The sequence below is a fragment of the Lissotriton helveticus genome, chromosome 8, assembly GCF_964261635.1.
Source record: "Lissotriton helveticus chromosome 8, aLisHel1.1, whole genome shotgun sequence".
Classification (NCBI taxonomy): Eukaryota; Metazoa; Chordata; class Amphibia; order Caudata; family Salamandridae; genus Lissotriton; species Lissotriton helveticus.
In genome coordinates this window covers 1,705,697,374-1,705,720,866 of record NC_136069.1, presented here as the reverse complement: position 1 = coordinate 1,705,720,866, position 23,493 = coordinate 1,705,697,374, and the positions used below count along the sequence as shown (strand labels likewise).

General features: G+C 45.9%; 1 protein-coding gene across 1 annotated transcript; it reads left to right on the top strand.

Moving 5' to 3' along the window:
* Positions 1 to 20,182: 20,182 nt before the first annotated feature.
* Positions 20,183 to 21,078, top strand: LOC144774139 (tyrosine-protein phosphatase non-receptor type 2-like). Its single transcript, XM_078659159.1, has one exon. The coding sequence runs from the start codon at positions 20,326 to 20,328 to the stop codon at positions 21,076 to 21,078; it is 753 nt and encodes a 250-aa protein (XP_078515285.1). The 5' UTR covers positions 20,183 to 20,325.
* The last annotated feature ends 2,415 nt before the right edge of the window (positions 21,079 to 23,493 follow it).

Here is a 23,493-nt window from a genome sequence, read left to right as displayed (position 1 = left end):
GTTTGGAGAGAAGGGGACCCAAACGCTAATCCAGCTGTTCTGCCCCATTTTCAACGTGTTTGGGTACATGTTCCGTAGAAGCGAGCTGAAGTTTTGGCTCTTAAACAGACCTTACCTGACCCCAGTAAAAATCCTGCAGGGTATTATAAGGAATTATCACAGACCGCAGACTCATGTATTATGAATCTAGCTGACATAGACATGTTGTTTGGAAATGTTGTTCCACAGCCTTTATGGGGTTTGATTCGTCACAGGGACCATGCGCAGGAGTTGGGTGATACCTTGGTTAATATTGCTGCTGCTGATGGCCAACAAATTGGTGGTGCTAAACCTGAGCCTGTAGTTGCAGAACTTCCTGGTAGGATCGTTACTTACATGAAGACTTTAATGCCTGCTATGCGAGTGAATTGGGACAAATTGTCTGCGTGTAAGCAGAAGAAAGATGAAACTGTGTCCGATTTCTTCAGTAGGTTTGAAGAAACGTTTATCGACCACAGTGGTCAAGACATGAGAACAGAAAGTGGTCAACGGTTGTTCGTTGATAAGTTTGTGCACAATTTGTTGCCCGAGTTGTGCAAGAAATTGAAAGATTCAGAGAGTTCGTGGGCAGTTTCCTCATCAGCACAGATATTGGCTACTGCACAGTACTACGAAAATAGGGATAAGGATGAGAAGGATAGAGCAGACAAGAAAACTAAAGAATTGAAGACGAAGGTGCTTTTACAGCAGGTGTATCCGCCTCGTGGTGGTCAGCGTGATTATCAGCAACCTCAGCAGTTTCAGAGAAACTCGCAAAGGTTCGAGTCTTCTCAACCACGTTTTCCTGTAGGCCCTAATCAATGTGCATATTGCAAAGAAGAGGGTCATTTTAAAAGTAGCTGCCCTGTTTTGTTACAGCGTATGAATGGTGTTTCTAGCGCAAGAGGTCGAGGTGTTCCACAAGCACCTAGAGGTAGAGGACGTGGAGGGTTCCCCCAGAATGCACGTTCCTTTCCTCCACAAAATTCAATGAATAGTTTTGATCAGCAGAATAACGCGTCTGGTAGGACGACTCAGTACTATGCTGATGACAGAGGCAGGCTTTGGGAGGTCCTGCAAAAAATGGGAGTGGAGCAAAACCTTATTATTTTTTTAGCTGATCTCCACTCGGACACAAGAGCAAACGTTCGTTATACCCAAGATATGAAAGTAACCAGGGATTTTAGGATAAATCGGGGTGTTAGGCAGGGGTGCATCTTAGCCCTGTTTCTTTTTAATATTTACATCAATGAACTGGAGGAGCATTTATTAAAAACTGGTACAGACTATACATATATAGGTAGGCAGGGCGTGCCCGTCCTGCTATACGCGGACGACGCCGTCCTAATCTCCAGAACGGCGATCGGTCTTCAAACCTTGTTAGACTCATTTGTTGCATTTATGAATTCCCGAGGCCTGAGCATCAATAATTCGAAATCCTTTACAATGACAGGTTTAGGTCCAAAAAAAATATACCCCCACTCTGTAAATGGCGAAAAAATACCGACAACCAAGACTTTTTCGTATCTTGGTGTCCTTTTCGACCATAAATTAACATGGGCACCAGCAATACAAAAGAAAAAGGGTGAGGTAGTGCGTGCAAACGCAGCAATAATGGACTTTGCAAAGAAAATGGGTAATAGCCCGGTGGCTGCTGTTTTGAAGCTATACCAAGCCAAAAGCATTGCAGTCGCGTGCTATGGGAGTGAAATATGGGGGTCTGAATCCTTAGATGCCCTTGAGGTCACTGAAAATAACTTTTTAAAGCAAGTTTTAAGGCTACCTAGGGGTACGGCAAACTTCTCTGTTCACGAGGAACTTGGTATGCCCTATCTAAGTGATAGGTTAGCTGTAAATCCCTTGCTGTGCTGGCTGAATAGCTGGTTAAACATAGATATCCCCCTCACTAAAAACATCTTGCAAGAGGCACTAGAGTGGGAAGGGAGGTTTAAGATCCCGTGGATAAAATACGTTAGAAGATGTCTCCTTGAACTAGGTCGGCTGGACTTTTTTCTAGCCCCTGAGAAAATAACTAAAACTGATGTAATATATGTGAAGAACACCTTTATGTCATCCAGGCACTTGGCGAGGGAGGAGAGCGAGTATAAGAAAAACAGCGTGAGATTGCATGCTCTCACAAAAACGTGTCCACATATGGAACCCTACCTAGCTTGGCCTTTGTCGGGATATGATCGCTTCTTGTTGACAAGATTTCGATTCGATATGATTCACCTATTGTTAGCTGTACCAAGTGGGGCACATAGAGGACAAGTGTTGCCAGCTTGCGGCTGCGACAATAAGTCTCCGCAAGATCTGGCACACTTTTTATTTTTCTGCCCGTATTACACAGTTCCCCGTAATCTGTTTTTAAAACCTCTACTTAAACAGCTGTATTTTGCACAAATCAGACCAGCACTTTATTACCTCCAAATGTTAAACAGTGAATGTACCATGTTTGTATGTAGCTTTTTAAAACTAGCACTTAAACATAGAAAAAGCATGGAAGGTTAATTTATTTTGCTACTGATAGGAATATCTTTTTAACTCAAATTGTATTTTTATCTCTTTTAACTATAACTTTGTAATCCCGCTTGTGTTCGTGTTCATGTGGTAACACTCTTCTTATAATTTGTATTGTGTGTTTAATGTCTATGAAATGTACTTTTATGATTGTTATATGTAAACAATCGAATAAAGATATTTTACTTACTTACTTACTATGCTGATGACTACTATGCAGAAGGTGAGATTATGGAAGGCAATGATTACTAGGACAACCATAGACAAAGAGAGGGAGTCGTTTCAGTTCCAGTAGATCAGAGTGGACCTTATGTTGAGGTGATTACATCAGGTGTGTCAGAGCCTTTTCTGTTGGATACTGGTGCTACGAAGAGTTCTATTATGCACTCTAAACTCCCTGGCACACCTTTGTCTGGCGAGACGAATGTTTCAGTATGTTTTACTGGCGCCCCGGTTAGGAACCCGATTTCTAGTCCTATGTCTCTTTCTGTTGGACCTTGTGAATTCGAAGCACCCCCTATTCTGACGACAGGTTGTGGTGAGAACTTGTTAGGATTGGATGTGTTGAAAAGATTGTATGCAACAATGTATTGTTCTCCTTCGGGAGTACAACTCACACTGGGTAAGAAAGTGGTCTCCCCGATGTATTTGTCAAAAGATAAACTTCCGGCAGAATTGTTTTCTCTTCCTGATTCTATTTGGGCTACTGGTCCTAATGATGTGGGTCTTTTGGAAATACCGCCATATGTTGTAACGTTGAAAGCGAATGTTAAAATGCCACGCATTCCCCAATGCAAGATTTCTAGTGAAGGTGAGTAGTATATAGGGATACCTTCACTTCAACTCTGGCCTTAATTTTGACAGCTCCGGCCAGGAATCCTGGCCTTAAATATGATGGGTCTAGTCTTAATTATGACAGGCCTAGTCTTAAACTGGTGTCTGGAAAATTTGACAGCTCTGGCTGGAAACCATGGCCTTAAATTTAACAACGGCCGGGCGCAGGCTGTTGGCCTTAAACAGGCCTGGTTTTAAAAGGGGGGTGACATGTAGGGATATTCCCAAGAAGTAACAGGCTGCAAAACATGTGGCAATTGTGTACATGTTTAAAAAGTGCATAGGTAAGTGCATGTTTAAAACTGGGGGGTTGCAGACAGCTGAAGGCTGAACAGCTGCTGAGCAGGCCTGAGTCCCCAGCCCCAGGGTGTGGGAGATGTTTTTTTATGTTTGAAAAAAAGGGGAGCTTTTAAATTGTAATTAGTTGGAAACCCATAGTGTGTTTTAAAAAGCAGAAGCCATGTTCAGCCACCCTGAGCTTTGAGATGTTGAAAAAGACAGATGTCGTGGCAAGGCTTCCCATGAGAACCTGAAACAGGATGCCAAGTGCTCAGACGTAATTCACACCCCTCCAAAGCCCCTGGGCCGAAACTGGCTTTTAAAATGTAATTTGTTGGAAACCCATAGTGTGTTTTAAAAAGCACAAGCCAGTTTCGGCCCCGGGGCTTTGGGATGTTGAAAAAGACAGATGTCGTGGCAAGGCTTCCCATGAGAACCTGAAACAGGATGCCAAGTGCTCGGACGTAATTCACACACCTCCAAAGCCCCTGGGCCGAAACTGGACATGCTGGCAGGAATTGTGACAGTTTAGGCCACGACTTGATGACTCTGGCTGGAAAGATGACATGTGATGGGTTTAGGGCTGGGACAAAGGTCGGTTCCCTGGGGTCCCTACTTCCCAAGATAAGCCATTTTAAAATATGAGGCCCATTATAAAAGTGTCCAGAAGATTTAGATATGTTTGCTATGGCCCCAAGCACCCTACTCTTCCCAAGATAAGATAGAAAAAAGTTCCCGTCCAAAGACCCCCATGACATTCTAAACCCCTCAAGTCATAAAGGGTGTGGGGGCTTCTAATTAGCATGCATGGACAGGTATAAAAAGGCCCCTTAAGGAACACTGTCAAACACCCATTCCAAAAACTCTGGAAGCGACTGGCGTGGATTGCTTTTGGCTGGACCTTGTGGACTCCTGCATCAAAGTCAAGAAACCTTTGGGGATTGCCTGGCCTGGATTGTTTTTTTTTTTTGCTGGACTTTGAGGATTTCTGCACCAGAGACAACCCTTGGAACTTAAAGGCAAGAATGGACCTGAGCAACTTTTCCCAGATTGACGCCGCCTGCCAACATGTAAAGAAGGTAAAGCAAGGATGTATGTTTATGTGGTGTTAAAGGTATACAAAACTGTAGTTTTGAAAATGCTAAAGAGTACTTTGTAAACTGTTAATGTTTAAGGTGATGTGTTGTGTTTAATGTGAATAAAGGTGCCAATGAAGTTTTTTACAAGACGTGAAATGTAAATGTATTTAAAATGAATAAAGGCTGTGTTGAAGGTTTGAGTTTAAAGCTATGTGTGTAGACAATTAATGTTAATAGGGGTGGTGTTGTGGGGGATGGCGCAGAGTTTGCAGGGTTTTTTTATTTAAGGGGCATAATGTTGTAGGTCTTAGGAGGGTACATGCAGAGGGGAAACGTGCATTTTACAGTTCATAGAAACATTTAACTACACTGTAACGGTACCATAAGGGCTTTAAATAATATACATGGCATATAATTAAAAATAAATAATGCCTCGTTGCACTCACCAAACCGCTGTAGAGAGTTGGATGGGTCCAAGGGGGCTCCGGGGGTCCTTGCTGCTCCTTGGTGGGGTCCTGAGGGCCTTGTATTTAAAAAATAAATAAACCCGGGGGCCAGTTGTCGAGGGGGGCTCCTGGTGGGTCGCCATAGTCCTTTGGGGTGTTATGGGGCTGTCACTGTGTGTCCTGGGGGTCTCTGGGGCCCTAGTGAGCGTTATTTTTTTAAACAATGCCCGAGCCCGCTTCACCATGGCGCTGCTCGGGGGCTCTGGGTGTCCTGTGGCTCCGGGGGCCCTGTGGCTCCGTGGGGTCCCCGAATGCCGAGATGTGTCTGTTTTTTAAACAATGCCCCCGAGCCCGCTTGTGTCTGGCGCTGCTCGGGGACTCTGGTGCCGGTCTCCCGGTGTCCCTGGGCCTCCGTGGCCGTTCTTATTTAAAATAAAATGCCCCGAGCCCGCTTCACCATGGCGCTGCTCGGGGACTCTGGTGCCGGTCCCGGTGTCCCTGGGCCTCCGTGGCCGTTCTTTTTTTAAAATAAAATGCCCCCGAGCCCGCTTGTGTCTGGCGCTGCTCGGGGACTCTGGTGCCGGTCTCCCGGTGTCCCAGGGCCTCCGTGGCCGTTCTTATTTAAAATAAAATGCCCCGAGCCCGCTTCACCATGGCGCTGCTCGGGGACTCTGGTGCCGGTCCCGGTGTCCCTGGGCCTCCGTGGCCGTTATTTTTTTAAATAAAATGCCCCCGAGCCCGCTTGTGTCTGGCGCTGCTCGGGGACTCTGGTGCCGGTCTCCCGGTGTCCCAGGGCCTCCGTGGCCGTTCTTATTTAAAATAAAATGCCCCGAGCCCGCTTCACCATGGCGCTGCTCGGGGACTCTGGTGCCGGACTCCGAGTGTCCCGCGATGCCTGTTTGCCGCCTTTCTTTTTTAAAAATACCCCCGAGCCCACTTCAGCAAAGCGCTGCTCGGGGTGAGGACTCCGGTGTCCTTGGTGCTGTGAGGGTCCTGTGGGCATTTTCCCACGGCCCCACGTGGATCCTATGGTCACCGGCAGCATGGCGGCGTGAGCTTCTCCGGGGCTGTAGGGTTAGGGCCGCCCCCACCAGTGATGTCACCAGTGCATCACTTAAGGGGCGGACCAAGCCCCTGCAGGTCCGGTGTGTTTTTTTTATTTTTATTTATTGAGAGATAGCGTGAACACAAGGGTGTCACAGCGCTTTACATAAGAACCAGTTGCAAAAGATAAGGATTTAGGATACAGGCGTTACATAAAAGATACAAAGTACAAGATACAAGTAGAAAAAAAAAGTAAATGTAGCGCGAACACACGATTGTCAGAGCGCTAACATAAGAACCAGTTGCAAACATATAAGCACTAAGGATTTCAGGCATTACATAAAAATACAAGCAGAAAAAATGTAAATGTAGCGCGACCTTCACCCTTAGGTGTCAGAGCGCTTTACACAAGAACCTTCTGCAAAACATAAGGCCTAAGAATTACATGTGTTACATGAAAGATACAAACAGAAAAAATTACAAATGTACAATGTGGCAAAATTTACATGTGAGCAAAGTACAACAGCATACGTTAAGTTACATGAGGAAAAAAAGTGCAATGTGTGCAGGTTACAGGTAGAGGTATAATACTGCAATACGTGGTAGACAATGGGGAGTAATCAAGAGGTAGCAAACAGTGTGTTACAAGAGAAAACAAAGTGCCATTAGAGGTATAATACTGTAATATAAGGCAGACACTACAGCATAAGAATAAGCGCTATGTAGGCAATTGTGGAACTGGCGTAAGTATCAAATGTGCGAGGTACTAAATAAGGTGTTACAAGAGAAAAGTGGCGTGTACATGTTACAAAAGAGTGCCAAACACATAGGCGCAATGGTTGCAAGGTAGGCTGTTGGTGGTACATTAAGTCATTTACCCAGAGCATAGAATATGGAGCAGGGTTTTTCTTTTAAACATATGTTTTAGCGCAGCACATGCAACGCTTATTTTTTTTTTAAATGTCTGCCTCGCGTGTCACAGATAGAGGTCTTTAAAAATGTGTGTTGTTGCACCCACCCTTGTAAATGTATACCGGAATTGTTTGAAGTTGTGATACTTTTGTTTAAGAAAGGCATTTACTAAAACCGTTTTTTATTTCTTTTTTAATTTAATGTTTAATGCAAGACCCTGCAAATGCAACCGTCACCAATGTGCCCCCTGCGCTGGCCCCAGCTGTAATAACTAGCAACGCTGGTCACTTGTCGGCCCCACAGCCAGGTATATATATATATTTAGAGTTATGTAGTTCTACGTAGTTTTGTATACCAGTCTCTCAGAAGTTCTCTTTTTCTAATGGGCTCTCATGTATGTATGCTTTTACAGCTTATGACCCTGACCTACAACAAGCTTTTGACGAGCTTATGGAGTACATCGAGGCTCAAGACGCTCTGAACAGTGTGCAAAACACTTCAGTTCCTACATGTAATTAAAAAGCCCCTGTTATTTTAAACTGTCTAAGACGCTGGGGAGTTGGCGGGGTAGGCCACAGTCCTGACCCTGATGGTGTATAGTGGGACTCCTCAGAAATATGACTAAGGCGGGGTATTATTTTTTCTTTACAGGCACCCCCACGTTATGCCCGAACGGCATCGAGGTACAAGAGGCGGCTCGAGAATCAAAAGAAAGCCCTTTGAAGAGGAAAACTTTACCTTCTAAAGTGGGACCACCGTCAAAGAAAGGAGTTGCAAAAAGACCTCTATCAGGTGTGTTTGTTACAAAGGGTGTGAAAAGTACTATCGGTGTTACAGACTCTCAAGCAGAAGGGTACAACGACTTGTAGCAAGGCCTATATAAAAAGGTGGCAGTGTAGAACTTAGGATTGTGTGTGTTCTTTTTATACTTTCTCTAACATATATATTTTTTCTGTTTATATTTTAGAAGCGGCTCAGAAACATGCTGCTGAAGAGAGGTCGGCGCAGCCCTTAAGGTACATAACAGCAACCGTCCAGAACAACAGACGCGCTACAAAAGGTGTGAGTAGGCGTGTACGCCACGAAAAAGTCTCTGCGCACTACACACCAAACATGATGAACAATCCTCTACACCAATCTATTCTGCACAGGGGTGGAGTCAGCACTGGCGGAGTCTTGACAAACACAGATAACACAGGGCAGGGTCTGTGTAAAACAGCTACAGTGGGTCTGGGCCCTCTCATCGTATCAAAAGGGAAAGGTGTCTCAATCACTGCCGCCCTTGAGAAGAAACATAAGGACTCAGAGAACCTTCCCAACCCTTTAAAACGTGTGAAGTCCTCCAAGGTATTCACAGAGCCCCAAGCAGAATCCTTAAACTTAAAGAAGACGGCTCCGATGCTCCCAGAGGTCCAGGCAAAGCCCTTAAACCCCGAGAAGAAGAAACCTAGGACCCCTGAACCCCATGATAGCCCCTTAGACCTATCTGTAAAAAAGACTGTTAAACCTTTGAATGAGGCCTATACACCCGTGAGCCCCAAGGAGGCGGTAGTTGTAGCTGTGGATGTAGAAGAGATGGCGCCGCCACAGCCCCCTAAAACATCGCGCCTCTCAAGAAAACATCTGAAGCTGAAACCGGGGGTCCCTAAGCTACAGATAGCAGCGTCCCTCAGCAACCATAATGCAATGCTGGATCCACCCAGCATCCTGAAACCCCAGACAGTACCAAATAAAATAACTGTACATGTAGAGGTACACGCCCCTGAGCAGCCCCCAAAGTCGGTTGTAAGTGTTCAGGCACAGCCTAGGGTCTCAACGGGTAATAACACGCAACCCCTAGAAGGGCCTTCTATCGTGAACACCCCAGCTCTTGAGCTGATTAGGGGGGTGGTAGACAACCTAGGTAGAACCCCTGAAGCGGTGTCCCAGGGGTCTTTGAGCACAGCGGGTTTACAGAACCCAGCTAACAGGTCAGCACACCCTGACACAGGCATTTCAGCTAGGACCCCTGATTATAACGACAGCTCCTCACAATCCTCATACCCATTGTCCCCTAGTACCCCTCCGGGGGCATACGACCCCACCAGCCCTGCTGCCAGCCCCGCGCCCAGCCCCGCGTCCAGCCCAGCTGCCAGCCCCGTGTACAGTCCCGTGTCCAGTCCCGCGTCCAGCCCACCTGCGAGCCCCGTGTACAGGCCCGTGTCCAGCCCCGCTGCCAGCCACGTGTACAGTCCCGGGTCCAGCCCCGCGGCCGTCGTAAGCCCCACACAGCCCTCAGCAATAAGTGTGGATGACAAGACCACGGGGGCCCAGGGGGTACAGCCGCTTTTTCCATACAAAGTTTGCAATGTTCCATTCCTGTCCGCACCAGGGCGTTCGCCGGGGGTTCCTATTTCTAGAACACTATCGGAACAGGCTTTACAGAATGGTGCTAAGGCTGTTAGCAGTATAGATGGTCCTAAGACGTTGCAGCCATTTATAAGGCCTCGCAAGGTGGGGCCCTCTAAGCAGGCGCAAGAGGGGTCTGTAAACACATATGAGGTATTTGCGGCTCATGTAAAAGAGATGCAGATGGCTGTTCGAAAACTAAAACGCCAGGCGATCGCCACAAACCTAAAATGGGGGTTGGGGATGACCAAGACCCTGTACACAAGTATGGCCCATCAGAAGATCGTGGAAAGGGTTGGGGTGTGTAAAAAAGTGATCATCCAGGAGTGTCAGGCGGCTGTGGCAGACATACACGCTATACGGGCGTGACTATGGCAGCACCGGCCCCTAAAGACCCCCACAGCCATTGGGGCTCATAAGAAGCCCCCAAAATATACCCTTAAGGTCCAGAGGTTAGTGATAAAGTCTGTACGCTTCTTAAGACTGCTCAAGCAGCGCCCATCTGATGCCTCACAACCCTTCAAACAAGACAGCCCTGTTTCCCTAGACCCCTTCAAACAAGACACATCTGTTTCCCTAGACCCCAGTGTTTCCCTAGACCCCTTAAAACACTGTACCATAGTTTCAAGAACAGCTCCTGAAACATATAAACCAGCACTTCACCGTCGACAATACATAGGTGCAGGGTCAAACATACCGAGGGTCGGCCATTTGAAGGGGGTAGGGGGGCGGACTTTCAAACTCCAAACACAGCAACATTCAGAAGGACCTAGGGGTGGAACTGTAGCGGATGCCTCCATGAACAAGGCGTACAACGACACCGACCTACCTGTTCAGATAGGCTGGGGCATGGTATCTAGAAAAGCCTGGAGCCGTAAAAGGAAAAAAAAAGTGGCTTAATAGTACAAAGCAACGCAGGCGCTTAATAAATAAGCTGAAGAAGGCTAGAATATGCGCTACCCGCAGGTTTACAAGGACTCCTGAGACCGGTCCCACCATGACCCCCCAAAATGACACAACAGAGAACACCTCCGCAATTCACACTCCTACTGATGAGGGCCCAGAGCCCTTGTTTTTAGAGAGTGTTAGAAGTTACACTCGCAATGTAGAGAGGTTTAGGGCCATAGAACACTATGAGGAGTTTAGATTTATTAACCTCCATCAAATAACATCATCCGATCAGGGTGTTCTGGCTATACATCAGGCTGTGCAGGAGCTCATAGAAAGGTTGTTACACAATGTGGGGCCTAATGACTTTTTCCAACTCCGCTTCCAGGGGCAGGGTTTTGACACTCCGTTGTTCACCAGGCGGAAGGCCCGAGATGTTTTTGACGCTGTGCAATTTTTAGAAAACCTCTCAAGGCTTTTACAGAGTAAGGCAGAACTAGTCGCCTATGGCACTTTTAGAGTCATAGCCCTCATTGTACGGGGGCGTGAGGGGGGTGTTTCCAGACCTTAAAAGAGCATACTCTACAGTCAAATAATTGGTAAGAAACAGAGGTGGCTGCTCAACTTTAACAGCCCCTCTGCCAACACATGTCTGGCGGCCAGCATCGTGGGGCTGCTGATGGCTCGCAAGACCCCTGACGCTGTCATCATGTCTAGAGCTGCTGAAGCCCATGAGGTTCTTGAAATACCTCCTGACCGAATGGTCGGCTTTGGCGATATAGGTCTTTTTGAGAACTATTTCGCCGTGACGGTGAAAGTTCTTCATCACAACGGTTCCTGGAAGTACTTTACAACCGGGGGCCCTGTGAGAAACAAGACCGTATATGTCCTCCACGCCGAAAATCATTTTTACGGCATCTTGAACCTTAAAGGTTTTCTGGGGGCCAGGTATGTGTGCGCCTACTGTGACCATATATACAACAATAAAACATACCACCAATGTGAAATGCGTTGCAAGATGTGTCAGAGGGACGGCTGTATAGAAGACGCTACCCTGAAGGTGAGGTGCGGCACATGTAGGATGTTTTGTCGCTCGCAAAACTGCTTGAGCATACACGAGAAATCTTTCACATGCGTCCCTAAAAAGGACTGCAGTGAGTGTGGGCGGTATGTGGCAACGGATCACAAGTGCAAAGGTATGATATGTCCCCGTTGTCATGTGTCTTACGAGTCAGGCACCAGCCATCAATGTTATATGGTTAGGTCTACCACAGACCAAGACCGAGGACTATATAGTGTTTGATATAGAGTGCACACAAGAGACGGGGGTACACCAGCCTAACTATATTTACGCCCACCATCTAACTTCCGACGACAGCTGGGAGTTTGAGGGACGAACGTGCGTTGGTGATTTCCTGAGCACTTTCATTCAAGCCAAATTCCAAGGATATACCATGCTCGCCCACAACTCGAAAGCCTATGACTCCTTCTTTATTCTACGAGACATGATTCGTGAAAAGATACCGGTGGAACTCATAACCCAGGGGTCTAAACTGATGCTGATGACGGTATGCCCTTTAAAAATACGCTTCATGGACACCCTGAATTTCCTACCCATGAAATTGAGCAAGCTGCCAAAGGCCTTTGGGTTCCCAGGGTGTAAAGGTTATTTTCCACACTTTTTTAACACCTGGGCTAACCAGAATTATGTGGGACCCATGCCGCCTCCTGACAGCTACGGGGTTGAATACATGATGCCTGATGAGAAAGTGAGCTTTCTACAATGGTACTCTGAAAACCGTGAAAAGGAGTTTCACTTTCAAACAGAGTTGAAAGCTTATTGTCAGGCTGATGTAATGATCCTGCGGCAAGCTTGTAACATCTTCAGAGATGCTGTGGTGTCTATGACTAAAGAAGTAACGGTGTTGAAATCCAAAACCCCTGAAATGCTGCAAGCGGTCGAATACATAGACCCATTTCAAAACGTCACTCTGGCATCCATGTGTATGTCCATCTACAAACACATGTTTTTAATGCCCGAAACTATAGCTCTAGTACCGCCAGACCTCTATAACGGTAAACAGAAACGTTATTCAACCCCCTCTATCCAGTGGCTCATGCACGTCTCTGAGAAGGAAGACATACAAATTCAGCATGCCTTACAGGGTGGTGAATACCGCCTGGGCCCCTATTACCTGGACGGGTTCTCTGTAATTAAGGGTGTGCCGACAGCCTTTGAATTCAACGGTTGTTTTTACCACGGATGCCCCAAGTGTTACAAACCCCACGAGTATAACAAAATGCTGGGGTCCAAATTTGAACACTTATACAGACGAAGTCTGACAAAGGCCCAGTATGTTGAAAACCAGGGCTTTGCTATGAGAGTTCTTTGGGAGCACGAGTGGTTAGACATGTTAAAAACCGACACAGACCTCTGCTCTTTTCTTAAGACCCGTGATTTACCCACACCTCTGGAACCCCACGATGCCTTATTTGGGGGGCGCACAAATGCCATACAACTGTACAAGGCCGCTGGTGAGGGTGAGAAAATACACTACTATGATTTCACCAGTCTGTACCCTTTTGTGAACAAGATGAAGTTGTACCCGCTGGGTCATCCCACCATCATCTATAGAGATTTTAAGCCCCTATCCGAATACTTTGGGCTTATCAAATGTGAAATCTATCCTCCTAAGCAGCTTTACTTCCCGGTGTTACCATGCAGAGTCGATGGCAAGCTGATGTTCCCCCTCTGTCGAACAAGTGCGATGCTTAAAGAAGTTGACGGTTGCAGACACACCGATGAACAAAGGATGCTCACAGGGACATGGTGTAGCATCGAGGTACAAGCTGCCTTAGAGAAAGGGTACAGGCTAGGTAGAGTGCACGAAGTGTGGCATTTTAAGAGCACTACAACACAACTCTTTGCCCCCTACATTAATTTGTTTCTCAGAGACAAACAGGAGGCCTCAGGGTATCCTGAATGGTGTACTAGTCAGGATGCAAAACAGAAATACATCGACGACTACTACGCTCACGAGGGTATCCGTTTACGCCCCCAGCTGATAGAGGTCAATACTGCACGCCGCCAGTTAGCCAAACTCTGTCTCAACTCCTTATGGGGAAAATTTGCACAGCGCACAAACCTTTCAAATACTACCTTAATATCAGATCCTGATGAACTGTTCAAGTACCTGTTTGCCCCATGCTACGAGGTGTCCAGCTGCGACTTTATCGATGACGATACCGCGGCTTTGTGTTGGAAATACGCCCAAGAGTACCCCACATCGAGTAACAACATAAACATTTTCATAGCCTGCTTCACGACTGCCCACGCTCGTCTAGAGCTTTACGGGGTTATGGATAAGCTCCAGGATCGCTGCTTGTATCACGATACAGATTCTGTGATTTTTCTGAGCAAGCCGGGGGATGAAGACCCTCCTCTGGGAGATTATCTGGGTAATCTAACCAGTGAGCTAGATAAGGATGAGTTTATAAAAGAATTCACGACCTCCGGACCTAAGACATACAGTTACCATACCAACAAGAACAAGGTGTGTATGAAGGTCAAAGGGATAACATTAAATGTCAGCAACACCCTAAAAATCAATTTTGATAGTTTGAAGAATCTGGTGCATGAATACGCTAAAACCATAGTCGTGAACCAGCCCTGCATAGTCAGATCCAAAAAGAAGTGGGAAATCACAACCCAGCCTCTACATAAAACATTGCGAGTTGTTTTTGATAAAAGGGTCCTGACCACCGACTATAAAACACTGCCTTATGGTTATTAGACTCACTAGAGAGACAGCAGCCAAAGCATGGACACTAGGTTATAGCATCCGTTCTCCTGCGTGCTAGCAGGACCCTCAAACTGCGGGAAAAGCTACTTTATAAAAAAGCTCTTAGAAAATGCCGGCTCTGCTTTATCACAAACCCCTAACAACATTGTGTGGCTTTATTCATGCTGGCAGCCTCTTTATACATTGGGCCGCCGGTTCCCACATATCAAATTTATAGAGGGTATACCGGATAACCTCAACGATGATGAGCTACTACCCCCAACACTTGCAAATATGATAATTGTTGATGATCTGATGCGTGAAGGTGGTGATCATCCCGAGTTAGAGAGAGCTTTTACCCAATATTCCCATCATCGTAATCTAAGCATCTGCTACATTGTGCAGAACTTGTTTTACAAAGGCAAGAACAGTAGGTCTATAGCTCTCAACACTTCATACCTTGTTTTATTTAAAAACCCTTGTGACAAACAACAAATATCCGTCATAGCTAAACAGATGTACCCAGGAAACACACACTTCTTCATGGAGGCCTTTAACGACGCTACAGCAAAACCCCACGGGTACCTGTTGGTAGACTTAAAAAATGAAACTCTAGAAGACTATAGACTAAGGGCTGATATTTTCCCCCCAGAGCTACCAGTAGTTTACACCCCAAAGCCCAAGACCAGGACCTAAGAAAAAAAACCACTGATGTATTTTAGAACCATTTACAGCCACGCCCTTATAACGCACAGTGGTGACCATGTCTGCACACCTACGCCGCAATTTAGCCCTCCTGAAAATGCTTGTTAAAGCCAGTCCCCAACATCGAAAGGCCATCCTGGGCACCGCTTCTGACGATTTAGTGGCTGCCATTTCAGAAATAGCCCTAAACACCCTAAAAGGCAACGTCCCTATATCAAAGCGGCAGTTACAGGTTCTGAAGAAGAAGAAGGGGCTTATCAAGAAGCTCAGTAATAAAAGGGGCTCACTCATAACAAAGAAGAAACTGGTGAAACAGTCTGGAGGTTTTATAGGTAGCTTGCTGGGGATAGCTATACCTGTAATTACAAGCCTCCTCGCGGGTCAGTGATGGACCACGCCACCAAAAGGTATCTGGTTCCTAGGCAGCAGATGGAGCAAATGGGGTCCACCAATGACAACGCCTGGGATATCCGTAGAAATGAGACTCTACGCCTGGATACTGAAATTAAAGACATTTTGAGCAGGACTGATCTAAACCCCTACGACAAGGCTAACCTTTACAACAGCACTCTCAAAAAATTCTTAAATTACTACACCCAGTGGAATACCGAGAAGAACAAGTTGACTCTATATACCCCAGACTCTGAACAACCAGCTGCTCAGGCCCCCGATCCGCAGCCCCTACAACCGCCTCCCGATGGTGCTACAGCCTCAGATACCTTTGTTGGAGACCTCCTAAAAAATATAGGTCAAAGGCACAGAGGGGCTGCGCAGATGCTTATGAGTAAACTAGCCGCTTCTAAAGACCTAACCTCTTGGAATGATCGGGGCGAGTTCCTCTACAAGGGCCAGCCTGTTGCAGGGTCGCATATGTACGATCTAGTCAAAGGTCTCACACACCCCAAAATCCTAACGCCTCAAAATGCCCCGAGAGGCTGGGAGCAGTTTCTGAAGGCCGCTGCTGAACTCAATATACCCTCCGCGCTTGTTGGTAATAATGAACACCGCCGCCTGCTAGACAATTTGAAGAGTCCCCTACTGCCATCGCCTACAGGTTCTGAAGGCCACAGACTATCCCCTAAATGGACTACTCCTGCACCGTCGGTGCCAGCTGGAAAAAAAAAAAAGACATTGCCCCAGCCACCCTTCGCATGGATTTTTGATTAAGTGTGTGTACATTTTTATTCCTAGGTTTCTGCAATAAAGTTTTGTCAACTACATATTTTGTAATAAACACCTTGTTATAACTTTACAAACCGTCTCAGTCGTCTTTCAAAAAACATTTTATGGTGCATGTATATTGAAATAACGAGTCTGGATGCATGTTTTTAAAAAATATAATGTCTTTTATTTTAAACGTTCAACATTAAGCATACAACTGTTATAAACTCTTACAGTTTTGAAAAGGTACATATTCAGTTTTCACAGGTCCGACCGACACCCTGGTGTTTTCTTTTACATATCTCGCAACTATACGGTCATTGTTAACAAGATCCCCCGGATATAGCTTTAAGAAATTTCTAAACGAAAGACCCTGTGACATTTTACTGATAAAATAAATACAATGTTCCCCGCATGTGATGGCCATGGAATCCTGCACCCTTAGTTTGTTATACTCCACCACCGCTGCAGCTTTTTTCACAAACTTGAATATAGGGGTTGTATAGAGTTTGTGCTCAGGGAACTCTGCTGTACTGTCAAACACTGTAACCTTGTCAACATCTATAAACATGGCTGCCCAATGTGTCCCAGCCTGGTCATGCGGGTCTGTGTTAAAGACTAGGGTGCATGGTCTTTCTGCCCCTATGTCGCCTGGTAACCCGTCGCTAGGGAAAACACCCAAAAAGTATTTCCTAGCGTATTTATGTCTGCTTAAGAAGTCACATATCTGCACCGTATCCATTTCACAAATGTTTTTAAAGATAGTCAAACAAAATCTGCCTTGCGTGGTTGATCTGAATGATGCTGTCGAATACAGAGAATACGACCATGTTCACATTAGTCGCCAGTGGAGCTGCTAATCGTATTTCAGCTTTTAGATTCCCATTTTTGACCAGGTTGTAGTGATCGCCATCTTCCATGTCCGGTGTCAGGTCGAATGCGAACAACGTGTATCCACGGCCATAGCCTTCTCTTGACACCGCTACACCGCAGTCCCTTTGATGCTTGCCTGTTATCGAAACCTTTCCCTGATATTCCCTGATGTAATGCCCTGCTGCAAAACTGGGGGTGTAGGGTTTTGCAGGAATCACATTGCCCTCATGGACCAGCGCCGCGTAGTTGATGTTGTAGTGTTTAAAATTGAAGGGGTTTGAGGCATAGGTGCCACTAAAAGCTGTATTGTCCACAAACCCTATGATGATGAGCTTTGGTAGCTGTCCCAGAAATAGATTCTGCTGTTGTGTTAAGCGGGTACCTGCAGGGATGCTGAATACCTTCAGAGCTACTCTTTCCACAGCGTACTTGGCGTTGGATATTTGCAAAGCTTCGGCGTGCGCTAGCCTGACGCTCGGGGACACTTTCACTCTCTTTACAAACAGGCTCGCAGACAGTATGTTCAGCTTGTACTGTTCCGCATCCCCGTTGATGAGGCAGAATGAGTCCTTGTTACGATTGAGCTTGATCTTAAGATCAATCCCGTTGATGAGCAGTTTATCTTGGAAGAAGAGGTCCGAATGTATGCGCCCCAGGAGGTCAAAGGTACGGCTAGCTGTAGCATGTTGAGCTCTTTTTATAAAGCCCTTATTATCACCATCCAGAGCTGTGCTTTCAAACTGTCCGTGTGTATCCCTGTGAAAGAGACCCGCTGAAAGTTGTGTGTCAAGGGCATAGCTACTGTAATTTAGAATACTCTCTATGTAGGCTCTGTAGGCGTACATGTTATCGTTCTGGGTGATGAGTCGGTCGCCCAGGGTGATGTCCACTTGATTAAACATGGTAGCTACAGGGTAAGCGATTGGTGCCACCCTAGAACCGTCGTCAATGTCGGTCCCATCCGCTTTTACGATTTTACACATAAGATGCAGCAGAGTGTTGTTGAGATCCAAATACATATCCGTGGCCCCTGACACATAAAACTCTATAGGTGCCAACGGTGTCAATGCTGCTAAAGGCGACACCTCCATGAAGAAGCTGTTTTCGATGCTTGTCTGTGTGGGCTTTAGACTAAACAAGTCCAACTCTGATTTGGCGCACTCTCCAGATCCACAATGTACGAAGGCCATGGCTGTGTTTACAAGGCTTTAAAAAATATTTACTTTAGAGCCGGTTCCCTTCTTTGCAGCTCTCTTCCGTCTTGGAGCTCTTCTTTTCTGAGGACGTTTTGAAGCGGTCCTCCTTTTTTTATAGGGGGCTGGGGGACCCCTGCGCCTGGAAACACCCCGTTTCCTTTTGACACTAGCGCGTGGCTTATACAGCAAACCAGCTCCTTCTTGAGGCTGCTTGTTCATGCGCTCTGCAACCGCCGAGGTAACAGACCCCACCAACTCCTGGGCAATGTTCGAGGCAGCCGCCTTAACATGAGGTTTTGCAATTTCATAGCCTCTTCTCAGGAAAGGCATAGCTCTTCTAAACAGACTCCTAAAGAATCCTCCTAATCCAGCCCCGTACATAACGGGTGAACCTTGAAAGTACGGTGGTCCTCCATAACCGGCTTGACTTCTGTAATAGTCTCTGTACATAGACGGATCTCCGTAGGTTTTCATAACCACCATGATGGCTGCCTAATACCCTCTGTCGTGTCTAGGCCTTAAATGAAGCTTGACAATAACTTTCCCGTATTTAAAGGCCACCGGCTCAGACTGATCATCGTAGATCATAATTGAAACAGTGTCAAAATGGTTTTTAGAAACTGCGACGTAGTCGGGTTTGTTAAATTGTATGTTGACCATGGTATTATTATCACCCTGTACATGCACCCACCTTAACAACGGCGAGTAACTATCACCTATCCTCTGAGACTCTACAATATCGCTGTACACGTAGAGCGTGTAGAACCCCCCATTAATATCGGGGCACGTTTGATCTTGTTCCAAGGGGCTTTTCACATGTTGTACTGTCCCTAAAATCCTTTTTAATTTACCTGAGCAGTTAAACAGGGTGTTTCGATTTATGGATTTAAGAAACACCTTCCTTCTCACAGTATCTAGGACCAGATGAATATTCGGATGTGGTTCTATAGCGGCTATGGATTTGTTGATGGCTTCGATAATGCTTGTAACGTGTGGGTAGTAGCCGGGCGGGAAGGATATGTGTATGCCCATGGGGTCCTGCTCCCTCTTGATGTGAAACTTGGCTTCGGCCGCTGTAAATGTATTCCATGTTCTAGGGTATTGTATTTCTGTTAGGGCAACCTCCCAGTCCCCCTTCAGGTCCACAGCCTTAGCCAATTTGACGGTGTAATTAGAAATCTGATTGTTGGGGAACATGTCCTTAGAAGCGTTGGATGGTAAGGTTATATAAAAGGGTGTAGTCTCCATCGTAGCAGCGGCTTTTAGCTCACACACCCTTCAGGGAGCTGGCCAACACCCAACTGTTAAATTTCTCAGGCCAGCCGCGCCATTTGACATATGCCTGGCTCTTAGCACCTGTACCTTGCCTTTTCAGAACCTTTTCAACCCTATACACGCGGTTTGGATCATTGGGCACCTTTTGTAACTCTTCCTTGTAAAAGGATCCCGACACCGTTTCCCCATCGTAGTCCTTTAACCTGTAAATATACAGCCCTTCCTTAAGCTCCACACTTTCCACTATAAATATTTCATCACTAAAGGTCTGTTGGTAACCCTTTGTGAAGACTCCTTTCAGTTTTGAAATCCTTACATGATCACCATTTTTAAATACAGACTTCTTCACCTTTGCCCCAAAGTTAGGACCATACAAGTTTCTCCAAACAGTTAACGAATTACTAGGTGTTACCTCTTCAGGTGCCATTTTGATGGTCCTATGATAACTAGCATTATATACAGCTAAAAAAGCCTGTAGAACATCCACGTATCTGTATGTATTGTTGGCCGTAAAATACCTCCACATCTTAGACTTTAAAGTTCTGTTAAACCTTTCTACAACCGCTGCTTTTACCTCCGTGTGTGTTACAAAATGTTGAACATTGTGCTGCTTTAATAATTTCTGAAATGACTTGTTTAAGAATTCTTTTCCTGCGTCTGTTTGTAGTTTTTGAGGAATACGTCCCTTATCGAAGATGGCTTTAAAAGCGGCCGTGACGCTAGCTCCACTTTTATCACGCAGCGCCTCTGCGTACGCGTATTTGGACAACACATGCGCCGACTGCCAGTGACAGAAGCTGTAGCGAGAGGCTGGTTGCGCTCGGCCCTCCAGCGCGCCGCCGGGAATGATCCGATTGGCTACCTAAGATAAATACTCTGCACGCCCGCCGTGCCCTCCTGCCCCGGCCCACAGCCTCCGGGAGCCATGGAGCGGGAATTCCACGACATCGACTCGGACAACCGCTGGAACCCGGTTTATGGGGAAATACGATTTAATTCACCCGTGTTACCGAATAAGATTGCAAGGTATCCAGAAAACAAGAATCGTAACAGATACAGAGATGTGAATCCGTTTGACCACAGTCGTGTTAAATTGCAAAATGTTGAAAATGATTATATCAATGCCAGCCTCATTGTGATGGAAGAAGCCCAAAGAAGCTATATTTTGACACAGGGTCCACTTCCTAATACTTGTTGTCATTTTTGGCTAATGGTATGGCAGCAAAAAAGTAAAGCAGTTGTGATGCTGAACAGAGTTATTGAGAAAGACACGGTCAAGTGTGAACAATATTGGCCATTACCAGAACAGGGAATTTTGCCATTTCGAGAAACAGGACTTTGGGTAAAATTATTATCTGAAGAAATCAAATCGGATTACACCGTTCGGAGACTCCAATTACAAAATCTCAATCTTGGTGAAAGCAGAGAAATTTATCATTTTCATTATACAACATGGCCCGATTTTGGAGTTCCTGAATCCCCTGCATCATTTCTTAATTTCCTGGCTGAGGTTCGAGAATCTGGCTCCCTAAACTCTGAACATGGACCTGCAGTTATCCATTGTAGTGCAGGAATTGGGCGGTCTGGGACATTTTCACTAGTGGATACTTGTTTAGTCCTGATGGAAAAAATATATAACAGGCGCCGTCGTTATATTTTGCAGTATCTTGAAGGCTGATTATGTCCGCCTGCCACTGATAATCTATACACGCATTAACGATTGTAGGACGCCTCTTAAAGCGTCTTCTGGCTGGTTTATGTAGTGAATACGCCTCCTCTCCTGATAACCATGTCTTCACAGCTTCTCTGCTTACCGACTTCTTGTCAGCCACAGCCCTTCTATATAGAGCGGCGCCGCTTCCAAAGCTGCCAACCCCGCTTGTATCATAATAAAGTTTTCTTAACAGGCCCTCCGACATGTTAGCAGTCATTAGAGTACAGGAAATGAAAGCCGCTTGTTTTGTGCAAGAACATTTTATTAAAAATAATGAGTATTACCAAATCACAAACAAAAAAGGGGTATCATATCTTTTCACAGTATGCGTAGTAAGTACGGTTTAACACATATACTTTTTTTTGGGTGTAACATTCTACTACTTTACTTTAAATACACGCTAGCACTTAGCAATGCATCAGGACTTATCTATTATAAAATAGCCTTTGTGGTGCCAAGGATACCACTTTTCTGTTTTTTAGATACAGATTACACATGCGCCTTTCTATGAGTCTTTGTGGCATCTTTTTGTCACAGCACACACCTGTGCCTGGCATGCTTCTTAGTTTTGCGTAGGGGTCGTTGGCATAGCGTATCTCCTTGACTGTCGCTATCATGATCTTCAGCATGTTCGGATGGACAAAACTATTTTCAGCGCTCAGGCCGTGCACCACCCTTAGCAGCTTATGCATCTTGTACGGGTCTAGCATACTACATATGTACCGGATTACACGATCTCTGTATGATACGGATAGACACTCGTGCGCCCCCTGTTCCGGGTCGCTAATACGATGGCCGAAACACAGGCTGTAATAGTCCCTTTTGACGCATGTGTATACAACCACAGCTGCGAAACCTTTAACACTTGATATGTCATCAGTGGTGAACCCAACTCTGGTGAACCCTGGCGTTGGTTTTTCAGAGCCGTCATTCTTAGAACACTCTTCACACTCCTTAGACACAGGTGTCCCCAGATTTGTGGAACTCCCCGTCTGGTTTGCACAGCATATACAAGCCAGATTCAAGCTGCGACCTTTTGCAGTCTGCCCCTGGGCATCAGTTCTTTTCGGTGTTTCATCCTAGGTTCAAAAGATAAATATTGACAACCCGTTAGCGTTAGAAAGACAACAAACGGTCATGTAAAGGGTCTACTTCTAACATTTTTTTTTGACTTACCACCACATTTTCACCATCCTCTGCAGCGCCTCTGAAATCTTGAGAGTCGGTAATATCCATTGGGGACCCTTCATCTTCCACGCTTGTACCAGGCTGTTGCACATGTGATGCAAACGTAACAGAATATGTCATAAACGGGGCGGAAACATGGAGGGGGCTACCTGAGCAGCTGGGACCTCTAACCTAGTGGTGCGCGCAAACTGGCAATGACGTGTTACTAGGGAGAACTGGGGGCTATGACTTCTGCGCTAGAAGAGGAGACTAAAGTCTGGAGTGTCAGAGCGACATGTACCCGGGCATATCTAGTATCTGGTGTTTAGAGTACATGTTGATAGAATCCAAAAGTTATCAGGGTAAAGGCTAACAGACGCTAAGACTGGTGCATGCATAATTCTATATGTAGTGCGTGTGCGAGGAATATTCTATGAATATTAATACAGTATTTCTCTTACATGGAGACATAAAGGCTAGACCATGACGGAAACTATTGATGCAGTTCAGTAGCTTAGGAATGCAGAGAAGGAGGGCTGGACTGATAACTAGAAACATAACATACTCTTGGCAGACTGAGAGGCAGAGCCAGGCCGGGCCGGGCACTGCGAGGCATGAAGTAAACTAAGGGTCGGGGATACAGGTGGGGGCTGTATCGCTCCTTGGAGAGGGTAAAGGAAACAGGAGCTGAATCTGAGTCCGGGCCCTTTTGAGGCCTAGAAACGGGGACAATTCAATGAATTTAACGTGCACACTGTAAAACGTGGCAACGTAGGGTTACACAGGCCTAATACTCGTAGCTTTCACGAGGACTGGAAACTGGCATACTAGAGATGGACACAACTGTAATTGCGTCTTTAGTTGATCAGAAAGGGGATACATGCATATCGATCATGCACATATGACATAACATGGGGAACACGTAGGCACATATGTCATGGCAAAATTTACTTTTCCACAACTTCCTGAGGACTCATAGCCTTCTGAACATCCGGGGTTTCATAGATGGGTGTGTTAGGAGCTGGTGCTCTCTAGAGGGGCCAAAAGTAAGATTAACGTTTGGTAGTTGAAGAAATAAAATACATCCTTATGCAAAATAGTTGCTCCTAACATTTTAACTCACCTCCACATTTTCAAACCCCGCGTCGGCTACTCTGACATCTTGAGAGTCGGTAATATCCATTGGTGAGCCCTCATCTTCCACGCTTGTAC